Source organism: Suncus etruscus, chromosome 1 (assembly GCF_024139225.1).
Source record: "Suncus etruscus isolate mSunEtr1 chromosome 1, mSunEtr1.pri.cur, whole genome shotgun sequence".
NCBI classification, from domain to species: domain Eukaryota; kingdom Metazoa; phylum Chordata; class Mammalia; order Eulipotyphla; family Soricidae; genus Suncus; species Suncus etruscus.
The window spans coordinates 102,308,874-102,321,257 of record NC_064848.1 but is presented as its reverse complement, the minus strand read 5'-3'; the positions used below and the strand labels follow the sequence as shown (position 1 = coordinate 102,321,257).

Here is a 12,384-nt window from a genome sequence, read left to right as displayed (position 1 = left end):
TTATTTTTGTCTGTTTTTTGTTTTTTGGGCCACACTCGGTAAAACTCGGGGATACTCCTGGCTATGCTCTCAGAAATTGCTCCTTGTTTGGGGAACCATATGGGACACCAGGGATTGAACCACGGTCTGTCCTAGGTTAGCGCAAACAAGGTAGATTCCCTACCACTTGTGCCACTGCTCTGGCCCCCCAAGATAATATGTTAAATAAATTGTTTCTTAGAGTCTATAGGTCAGAATCCCTTGGTGATACTGTCACCATTAAATAAAAAACTAAAGAGCAGGGCCAGAACAATAGTATAGGAAGTAAAATATTTGCCTTGTTTGTGGATACCCTGGGTTTGATCCCTGGTATCTTATTTGGCCCTCTGAGCACAGTAGGTAGTAATTCCTGAGTGCAGTAACCTTTGAACTTCATTGGGTATAGCCAAAAAACAAAATCAAGGGGACAGAGAGGTGGCGCTAGAGGTAAGGTGTCTACCTTGCAAGCACTAGCGTAGGACGGACTGCAGTTTGATCCCCCAGCGTCCCATATGGTCCCCCCAAGCCAGGAGCGATTTCTGAGCGCATAGCCATGAGTAACCCCTGAGCGTCAAACGGATGTGGCCCAAAAACAAAAAAAATTCAAAAGAAACTGAAGAGCTGGGAATGAATTGTATAAATTATCTATTCTGGTCCCGATTCACTTACTGAAAAAGAAATTATGATTCATATGTTATATATCTACAAATAGCTAAGCACTGGTGAAGACCTATGACCCAAGAAAATATCTACCCCAGTTCTTAAAGAAATTGATACTAAAAAAATAAAATAATAAACACAATGATATAATTATTTATTGATTCAATAACTTCCACAAGAATTAGACCAAGGCAAGCAAGACTGGAAAGAATTGAGACTGAGTGAGGACTTGTTCCTCTTTAGAGGCACTCAGCACACCTTTAATGCAAATCAAATTTCTTCCATTCTTTCTGCTTTACAGCAGAAGGAAATAAACTTTAAGATAGCCAGATGCTGGAGAGCATTTGCTTTGCCATAATAAATACAAGTTTGGAATAATTATATAGAAATAAAAATACCTGGGGACTGAAATCATTCCTGCCCCTGGTTTAGCAGGATTACATCTCATTTTCACAGCAGTTGATCGGCCATTAACACAAGATGTTGTTGCTGTTGAAGACCTATTGTAAGTGACACATAAAAAAGCAGATAGACCATATATCACAAAGATCAAAATGCCCTGTGTATAATTTTAGCAATATTCTATGAAAAAATGAGAAATAAAACTGTATCCATGTATGACAATTTACTATTTTAATACAAAATGAGCTTGTCTACTTTCACCATCTATAAAAATTGGACTATTTTTCCAGATAAACTATCATCAAGGTTTTTGTAAAGTTATTATGATTATAATAAAAATTATAATCAAAACTAAATAAAATAGGTCATGTATACTAAAGTTGATGACAGCATTACAAATAATTAATGCCTTACAGCAATGCAGTTTCTTTATAATGTAACTGAAAAAATCATACATGAGAAAAATTTTATAAGTTTTCAAAATGTTGAAAATTTCATACTTTTCAGTTATTTAAGAATCAATTCCTGATAATTAACCTACTCTGTTAGACATGTTGAGGCTACATCCTTTTGCTTTTTACAAAAAAAGTCCAAGGAAATAGCATGTTGACTCACTTATAAAAGAAATGCACATCTGGTGTTTGGTTTGGGGGAGCTGGAAACATATCTTCTTTTATATTAATATTTTGCAGTGTAGCTTCAACTGTTACTCCTAGATGACGAAAAAAGAAACTATTAAGCAATGTGGCAAAATTAGGTTTACCTAATCTCCATATGCCTCAATTACAAATGGTTTGATGCCATTATTTTTATCAGAAAATTGATTTAAATTAGTGCACTCAGGGTAAAAAAAAAATAAGACACTTTTAGAAGTCGTAGAATACAAAAGGAAATAGATTCAGCACCCTAACTGTGATTTTGCTTATTTTGCTAATTTGCTTCACTTCCTAGTAAGTGACCTATAAAATGCATGTGAATATTGAAATGATATTTAAATTCCCTCTAAGTTATAATGTATTAACAATCTATTAAGATACTCCATCTCTGGTAAGTCTCATTAAATTTGCTAGGCTGATTCTGCAAATACAACTCTTTACACACACCTTCAATATAGTCATTATTTGACAACATAACAAATATTTTTACCATAACAGTTTTCTAAAAATAACTCCAAAAATCCATTATCTAAATATATTCTAAAAACCAGGCATTTTCCCTAACAAAATAATGACACATTCAAAACGAAACTTTTACAGCAACCCATGCTCCTAAGAGAAAAGTCCAGCTCAGAGTACAAGCTTAGTAACTGACCTTGGTGCTGAAATTGAAAACTACCGTATGTTCCACTTCCATCTATAGCAATCAATGATTCTCAAATCTAACTGCACAGTAAGATTTACTTAAGTCACTTGTTAAACTGTTATATTGTCATATGAGTTGTTATCTATCCCATCTCCACCCCAGTATCTCTAATAAACTCGTGCTTAAGAATCACTCATTGCAGACCTTAATGCTTTTTAAAAAAATTTTTTATCTTCTGGACCACAAAAAGGGCAGATAAGGAATAAAACTCAGAACATTCACTTTTGCAAACTGTCATCAGTTTATCTCTGGTATGAGAAAAGATGATGAAAACTCATGTAATAATAAAACAATTCATATTTTTTGTTCAGAGTTTATTTAGTTTCGGTTTTCAAAATTATTTGACTCAAACTTCCAGAGGATCTGATGGAAGTCAGCCTTTCAGAAAACATTTTATCATGTAGGTTAATACATAAATTCATAATCCTTGGACTTACTAGCATTAATCAATTGAACTCATCTGTCAGAGACTTTTAGTTATGCTACAAAGTGATGATTTAGAATAGCCCATAGGCCTTAATCATTTTTGGTAAACACCAATGCAATAACAAGTTATCAGCAATGTAATCAGCATGAATGCATGCATGCATATATGAGCCAAATGATGCTTACCTAAAAATATATCCGCCAAAATGATGGATTGTGATGATAAGGCTGCTCTGAAGCCCTTACTTTCAGAAGGAATAATGGTGGACTGACATACAAATGCTCCTACCAAATTTGTGTAATCATCGGACCCTGATACCATTTCCTTTACTGTAAAATCTGTGATATTATTGGTACAAAGAGCCATCTTCTTACCCTAAAAATAAAAGGTGCAGTATGACTTAAGGTCAGTTTTCAAAGTGGAACCCGGCTATCAGGTGACCAGATTAGAGTAGTGACTATCTCATCAGCTCACCATGGAGATTTTGTTTAATAAATCTGGTGCAACACCCAGGCAACATTATCTTTTTAAGTTCTTTAGATAAATTAAATGTTTAACCATGTATGAGTAACACTTAATTTATAATAAACATAGGAATTCATGACTGTTTTCATTCTTCAACTATAAGTACCTATTGTAAAGAGGAACATCACTGAAATGTAGAGAAATGAAGTTATTTGTGAAAGCTTCAGCTAATAGATTAATACTGCATATCAAAAGAGCAGAAAACTGATAATCGTTTTAATAGCACTTGCTATTTTTTCTCTTTAAAGCCTTATGTTTAGGTATCAAAAATTTTATGTGAAGACTGAATAAGAAAGCATAAAACCCATATTGCAAATAGCAAACTCCTAACCAAACATCTAAATTCTAAACAAATCTCTTTGTTCATCCACTATTAGATTCAATGATATGTACTGATGAAGGCAAAACAGGATTTATTAACCAATCTAAAATAATTTTATTTGAAGGGCAACTGGAAGGTAGACATAACATTTAGAAGGTTTTGTTGGCTACACCCAGTGATGTTCAGGCCTTACTTATGGCTCTACACATAGGGATCACTCCTAATGGGGCTCAAAGAACCATACTTTATGTCAACTGTGTGCACTGCAAGTGCCTTGCTTCTATACTATCTCTTCAATCCTTCAAATTGGAAGATTTCCAAAAGCAATATCTTTAAATATATTCTGGTCACACTGCAAAGTATAAGGGCTTGCTTTATAATTTCTACTGAGATGTCTATTAAGGAAAATAGGAATATTACTTTAAGGGTCTTAAATGTAGTTTGCACACAGATGAACATAAAGAATAAAACTAAAATGTATTTAAAGTAGCAGCAATCCAAACCTACAAAATGTTCTATCTTCATCAAGTTTTGTCACCACAACATAGATGCAAGATATTTTTATCTAAGCTTAAATCAAATTGAAGTAAAAAAAGGAAGAAACAAGGCAGAAAACAGACACAGTACGCTGGAAGGGACATACAACAATAAGAAAATAGAAAAGAGAATATAGATTAAAATGTGAGAGACAACAAATGGATTAAGATGACAGAAAATGTAGAGTAGTAAAACAGAAATAAGGTTGAGAATATGATATATCTAAAATTAATTCTGCATGTCACTTTACACAATATCTAGCACATACAGGTATTGAATCTATATATCTGGGGTGAACTGAGTGACAGATCAAGTCAGTGTATTGACTCACTTTGTAAAATCATATCAAGAAAAATATCATATACACAAGATTTGTGGTCATCAGCTATTTTTTTATTTGCCTTGAACAATCCTTGGTACAAAATCTCAAAATAATGAACACCTATGTTAGATCAGTAGATATGAAAAGATGCACAAAGGTAAAGAAATTGAGGTGAAATCTTATAGATTACACCTTTGTTATATGTGTGTACACACAGTATACCAATAAACATAATAGACATTAGAAAATATCTATTGTACATGTAGTATTATAAATCTCCACATTATTAGTATAAATTAAGTTTCTTTCCATAGGAGAAAGGGGTTTTATTCCATAGGGGAAAAATATTATAATTGATTATAAGGGGCCATTTTATCAATTATAATTTGACTACTGCTTATTTCATTTTTGTTTTTAGATAAAAATTCTTCTTACAAAAAATTATATAAAATATCATAAAAATATATGGCCATACAAACAAGTGTAAAGTGTTCTTGAAGTACAACTGCCTATTTACAAAATAGGTGAATAAAAACAAGCCAAACCCACTACTATAAACATTAAGTATCCTCCATATTTTGAAGCTTACCCACTTTAACTAATTGGGTAAATATTTGTTATCTAGGCTGAGAACAGGGAAAAGTTGTCCAGTTGGAGGAAGCTACCAACATGTAAGGAGGAAACAGAGGTTTTAAACAACTAAAGTTCATTTTTTGAGACTTAATGGTTTATCTACATAGAGATAAAACTGGCCATCAGCAAAAAATATATAAACTAAGTCAAAACTGAAACAATGTTCCATCTTACCTGGAAGCCAGAACTTACCTCATGCCCACATAAACTGATATTGAAGAAATGGAAGTATTTTGTTCCTTTGGAAGTAAAGCTGGGGCCGTTCATTAATGATCCTACGCTACTAAGGTTACTGAAGTCATAGTGCAAACTCTGATTATCCGTCTCATGGTAGAAAAAGCAGTCACTATAGCAGACTGAATGATCCTATTAATAAATACAATGGATATTTTTAATGCAAGAAAATAGTATTGCATCTAAAATGTATTTTAAAAAGCATATGTATTTAAAAATTGTTTCAGAAATTTTATCTTCATTATATATTACCTACTAATATAGAGAATTTTAATTGCTAACTAGATTCTTTAGGTTTAAGAATGTTAATATTTTTAAATGAGTAAAAGTTATTCTAAGATGAGTTTCTTATAAAAAGGCATTTTAATAAGTAGTCAAAATCCTTTGTCATGCTAATGTATTACATAATAAAACTACTACTTTTGCCTACACTATACCATCAATCTTAGATCCCTAAAATAATCTTATAACCAAAATATTGAGATTGTTTACTTGCTCTGCTTTAATCAACTAATTTTAAATTGGTTTTACTACTCCTGAGAAGTATGCTAATTTTGCTACTTGTCTTTTTTTATGTTCACAGAAACTAGAATAGTAATGGCACATATGATGTGCTCAATAAATATAAGAGGTTTGAAAACAAGAAAATAAAATACATTTATAAGGATATATTTCAATAATATTTCACATAAACCTCCTCAATATAAAGGTTCGTAGCCTTTCTCTGTCAATATGTATTTCCCTGAGGTAACTAAATTACAGGCACAATTACCTGAGTGCTTCTACTCCCGGGCCCACATGGAATACAAGCCTCCTTGCCATAGACCTGATGTATGGATAGGTAGGTATCTGATGGACACTCTTTGCACTGGTTGTTTTTTTTCTCAATGTAATGGCCTGGGGGGCAGGGGACACACGATGAGCCCGACTGTTCAAAACCAAGGGCACAGGCACGGCATGAGGATGCCACCCCATCAACTGCATTAGTGGCTGTGATAGAATAAATCTTCACCACATCATTGATGAACCGTCTATTCTAAAAAAAAAAAAAAAAAGCAGAGAGTAATGACTTCTGTCTTGGACCTACTTATATAGCCAAATTCTTTCATAATGATATCACAAATATAGCAATGCCCCACACTAATAGTTTACAACTGACAATTATTAGCATCACTCCTTTTTTGTTTTTATACCTTATTAGTGTAAATAATAAATATAAATAGTAAATTTATAGTAAATAAATAGTATAAATAATAGTAAATAACAAGTAATAACACTACTGAATAATTTCCATAGTAATAGAGTTCCAAGAGTTTTTCACTATTACCATGTCATAAATACTTCAAATTGAAAGATACTTAAGGACTTTACATTTGGAATAATTGAAATGGTTTAATATAGAAATCCAATTTTGGGTTATTCTGATAGAATCCTAAATCTAGTGATACAATGATTGTTGACAGTGTAGTAGGATATTACATTGAATATTAGATTATAAGGTCTTGGAATATGCAGACATGGTCCTCAACCAAAGAGCAAAATACTTATACAATTATTTCAGTTCATTGGGCCTGTCTTTCCCCTTCTAATTCTCTTCTTAAACTATACATTCTAATATTTTATTTAGAGGATATAGCTAAAGAGCAAAAAACTTTTGTCTTACTATACTTCTCAGTCTCTTGACTGAACCAAGTAAATTCCAGTTTCAGATATAAGTAGGTATCTGTCACTATGGTGTTATAGAGTAATATTATAAGATTTGTTGCCTAGGACAAAGATAAAGGAATGCAAGAAGAGGTAGGATTCTATTGCATGTTCTTGCTCCATATCATTGAAGTCTTGCACAAAATAATTGAAGTCAAGTAAATTCTGGATAATGTGCTTCCCAATAAAAGCTTAATAGAAGCTGTAGTGACTCTACACTTGTCATTACAGCTTTAAGTCAATCTCTGAACAAATAATTTGTTCTGCTCTCACCTTTCTTGAAAATGTCACATCTATGGAGATCCACAAAAATAACAATCCTACACAACACCCTATCACTATTGAAACATATTACAGAACTTACTTAGAGTAGGATTAAGTTGTATTCTAGCAGGGACACTAAGAAGTCATGTGTCAATTAAACCATGTATAACTAGTATACTCTCCCGTCTATAAAAGTATAAAGCACTATAATAAAATACTAAATTACTATCAGTTAATGGTTCCTAGATATGTCCAGTCATCCAGAAGAAAAGTGATCAATAGCCTTGTCTAAGTTTCAGTAAATAATTTAAATTTTTAGAAAAACAATAAGTTATATTCCCTTAAGCTTTTAGAAACATTTGTTCAGCATACAGAACAATTTGAAAGTATTTATTATACCAGCTCATAATACTTAATTTTAAAAAGTATCATTTTCATAACTATATATCCAAATGACTAATATCAATAAGAAGTTATCCCCCAGGATATTAAAGGAATCACTTTATATTTACTTAAAAAAATTAAGTCCTCAGAATAACTTACATCTTGACCCTGATTAGTTCTTTGGAAAGCCCATGTAAATGTCAGTGTTGCATTCTTAAAGATGATGTGAGTATAAGCTTGTTTCTCTTTGGTTCCACCCCATGATTCCACCACATTGGTACTTTTTCTATTAATATCCTAAAATAAAATTTAAAATATATATATAAGACACAAGCTTAATATCAATACCCATATGTATATATTACAAATATATAAGCTTAATATCAATATCCATATATATTACAAATATGTATTATCTTTTTTTTTTTTTTTGGTTTTTGGGCCACACCCTGTGACGCTCAGGGGTTACTCCTGGCTATGCGCTCAAAAGTTGCTCCTGGCTTCTTGGGGGACCATATGGGACGCCGGGGGATCGAACCGCGGTCCATCCTAGGCTAGCGCAGGCAAGGCAGGCACCTTACCTCCAGCGCCACCTATGTATTATCTTTACAGGAAAATCTATAAGATTCGAGAACAACTGCAGTGCTTGTAACTCTAAAACGTTTGATACTTCCATTTTAGTCTGCAAGAACATCCATATTTTACAAATTATAATATATCAACCTTATACTCAACTTGAACAAGGTGCACGGTATTGAGGTTCACAGTATTGGGCAGGTTGGTGAGTGTGTGTGTCTACCTTATGAAATATACTTAAGAGGACAACCATAATCCCTCAAAGTTCTCAAAGTTCTCAAGGATCCTCTTAGAATAGCAAAGAATTCCATTACCTTTTTCTTAAGAAATTATGATAGTCAGTATTACTTTTATAAAAAATATAAATTATCCTTGAGTTATTCTTGCAACAAGGATGGTCCCAATAAAGATCCACCACAATATTATTTCTGTTCTTAAAATAATCCTTTGCCTATATTTGAATTTCAAAATGGTTAATAGGGGCCTGAGAGGTGACGCTAGAGGTAAGGTGTCTGCCTTGCAAGCACTAGCCAAGGAAACCGCGATTCGATCCCCCAGTGTCCCATATGGTCCCCCTAAGCCAGGGGCAATTTCTGAGCGCTTAGCCAGGAGTAACTCCTGAGCATCAAATGGGTGTGGCCAAAAAATAAAACAAAACAAAACAAAAAACAAAACAAAACAAAATGCTTACTATAGGTTAATATATATGTTTACAAATGTGTAACATGCCACATATAAACATGACTCATTTATATTTATTAATTCAATAAATTAATTTTATTTATTTTTATTAATTTAATTTCATTAATCATTCATGCTTGGTTTATTAATTATTAATATATTTTATTATGAAAATAATAATGAATAAATAAAGTTTGATTTATTAATTTTTATTGATTTAATTTATTTTTATTTTTAATATATTTTTATTTAAAAACCTTGATTACATGCATGATTGTGTTGTTTGGGTTTCAGTCATGTAAAGAACACCACCCATCACCAGTGCAATATTCCCATCACCAATGTCTCCCTGCTCCCCACCCAACCCCTGCCTGTACTCTAGACAGGCTTCATACATTCTCATTATTAGGATAGTTCAAAATGTAGTTATTTCTCTAACTAAACTCATCACTCTTTGTGGTGAGCTTCATGAGGTGAGCTGTAACTTCCAGCCCTTCTTTCTTTTGTGTCTGAAAATTTTTCTTGCAAGAATGTCTTTCATTTTTCCTAAAACCCATAGATGAGTGAGACCATTCTGCGTTTCTTTCTCTCTCTCTCTCTCTCTCTCTCTCTCTCTCTCTCTCTCTCTCTCTCTCTCTCTCTCTCTCTCTCTCTCTCTCTCTCTCTCTCTCTCTCTCTCTCTTTCTCTGACTTATTTCACTCAGCATAATAGATTCCATGTACATCCATGTATAGGAAAATTTCATGACTTCATCTCTCCTGACAGCTCCATAATATTGCATTGTGTATATGTACCACAGTTTCTTTAGCCATTCATCTGTTGAAGGGCATCTTGGTTGTTTCCATAGTCTTGCTATGGTAATAGTGCTGCAATGAATATAGGTGTAAGGAAGGGATTTTTGTATTGTATTTTTTGTGTTCCTAGGGTATATTCCTAGGATGGTATAGCTGGATCATATGGGAGCTTAATTTCCAGTTTTTGGAGGAATCTCCATATTGCTTTCCATGAAGGTTGAAATAGACAGCATTCTCACCAGCAGTGGATAAGAGTTCCTTTCTCCCCACATCCCCACCAACACTGTTTATTCTCATTCTTTGTGATGTGTGCCAATCTCTGGGGTGTGAGGTGGTACCTCATAGTTGTTTTGATTTGCATCTCCCTGATGATTAGTGATATGGAACAGTTTTTCATGTGTCTTTTGGCCATTTGTATTTCTTCTTTGTCAAAGTGTCTGTCCATTTCTTCTCTTCCTTTTTTTATGGGATTAGGTGTTTTTTTCTTGTAAAGTTCTGTCAGTGCCTTGTATATTTTGGAGGTTAGCCCCTTATCTGATGGGTATTGGATGAATAGTTTCTCCCACTCAGTGGGTGGCTCTTGTATCCTGGGCGCTATTTTCTTTGAGGAGCAGAAGCTTCTCAGCTTAATATATTCCCATCTTGTTAATCTCTGCTTTCATTTGTTTGGAGAGTGCAGTTTCCTCCTTGAAGACGCCTGTAGTCTCAATGTCCTGGAGTGTTTTGCCTACGTGTTGTTCTATATATCTTATAGCTTCGGGTCTGATATCGAGGTCTTTAATCCATTTGAATTCTACCTTCGTACATGAGGTTAACTGGGGGTCTAAGTTCAATTTTTTGCAAGTGGCTAGCCAGTTATGCCAACACCACTTGATGAAGAGGATTTCTTTGCTCCATTTAGGATTTCTTGCTACTTTATCAAAAATTAGGTGATTGTATGTCTGGGGAACATTCTCAGAGTATTCAAGCCTATTCCACTGATCTGCGGTCTTGTCTTTATTCCAATACCATGCTGTTTTGATAATTATCGCTTTGTAGTAAAGTTTAAAATTAAGGAAAGTAATTCCTCCCATATTCTTTTTCCCAATGATTACTTTAGCTATTCTAGGGTGTTTATTGTTCCAAATGAATTTCAAACATGCCTGATCCACTTCTTTGAAGAATGTCATGGATATCTTTAGAGGGATCACATTAAATCTGTACAATGCTTTTGGGAGTATTGACATTTTAATGATGTTAATCCTGCCAATCCATGAGCAGGGTATGTGTTTCCATTTCCACATGTCCTCTCTTATTTCTTGGAGAAGAGTTTTATAGTGTTCTTTGTATAGGTCCTTAACATTTTTAGTCAAGTTGATTCCAAGATATTTGAGTTTGTGTGGCACTGATGTGAATGGGGTTGTTTTCTTAATGTCCATTTCTTCCTTATTACTATTGGTGTATAGAAAGGCCATTGATTTTTGTGTGTTAATTTTGTAGCCTGCCACCTTGCTATATGAGTCTATTATTTCTAGAAGCTTTTTGGTAGAGTCTTTAGGGTTTTCTAAGTAGAATATCATGTCATCTGCAAACAGCGAGAGCTTGACTTCTTCCTTTCCTATCTGGATTCCCTTGATATCTGTTTCTTGCCTAATCGCTATAGCAAGTACTTCCAGTGCTATGTTGAATGGGAGTAGTAAGAGAGGACAGCCTTGTTGTGCCAGAATTTAGAGGGAAAGCTTTTAATTTTTCTTCATTGAAGATGGTATTTGCCACTGGCTTGTCGTAGATGGCCTTAACTATATTCAGAAAGGTTCCTTTCATTCCCATCTTGCTGAGAGTTTTCATCAAGAATGGGTGTTGGACCTTATCAAATGCTTTTTCTGCATCTATTGATATGATCATGTGATTTTTATTTTTCTTGTTGTTGATGTTGTGTATTATGTTGATAGATTTATGGATGTTAAACCATACTTGCATTCCTGGGATAAAACCTACTTAGTCATAGTGGAAGATCTTCTTATTGAGGTATTGAATCCTATTTGCCAGGATTTTATTGATGATCTTTGCATCTGTGCTCATCAGCGATATTGGTCTGTAATTTTCTTTTTTCGTAGCATCTCTGTCTGGTTTAGGTATCAAGGTTATGTTGTTGGCTTCATAAAAGCTATTTGGAAGTGTTCCCATTTCTTCGATTTCATGAAAGAGTCTTGCCAGGATTGGTAGTAGTTCCTCTTGAAAGATTTGAAAGAATTCATTAGTGAATCCATCTGGGCCTGGGCTTTTGTTTTTGGGCAGACATTTGATTACTTTCGTAATTTCCTCAGTAGTGATGGGTTTGTTTAGATATGCTACATCCTCTTCTTTCAACACTGGAAGATTATAAGAGTCCAAGTATTTATCCATTTCTTCCAGGTTCTCATTTTTAGTGGCATAGAGTTTCTCAAAGTAGTTTCTGATTACTATTTTAGTGGCATAGAGTTTCTCAAAGTAGTTTCTGATTACTCTTTGAATCTCTACCATATCAGTAGTGATCTGTTCTTTTTTATTACTTATATG

At 33.7% G+C, this 12,384-nt stretch overlaps 1 protein-coding gene across 1 annotated transcript in view; it reads right to left on the bottom strand.

Moving 5' to 3' along the window:
* The window catches only part of ELAPOR2 (endosome-lysosome associated apoptosis and autophagy regulator family member 2), a 200,355-nt gene that overhangs the window by 31,285 nt on the left and 156,686 nt on the right, over positions 1-12,384 (bottom strand). The window contains exons 13-18 of the mRNA XM_049771053.1: positions 7,954-8,091; positions 6,215-6,478; positions 5,401-5,574; positions 3,055-3,244; positions 1,696-1,792; positions 1,077-1,178 (exon numbers count right to left, since the gene is read on the bottom strand). Coding sequence (XP_049627010.1) covers positions 1,077-1,178; positions 1,696-1,792; positions 3,055-3,244; positions 5,401-5,574; positions 6,215-6,478; positions 7,954-8,091 — 965 coding nt within the window. The remainder of the gene's footprint in view (positions 1-1,076; positions 1,179-1,695; positions 1,793-3,054; positions 3,245-5,400; positions 5,575-6,214; positions 6,479-7,953; positions 8,092-12,384) is intronic.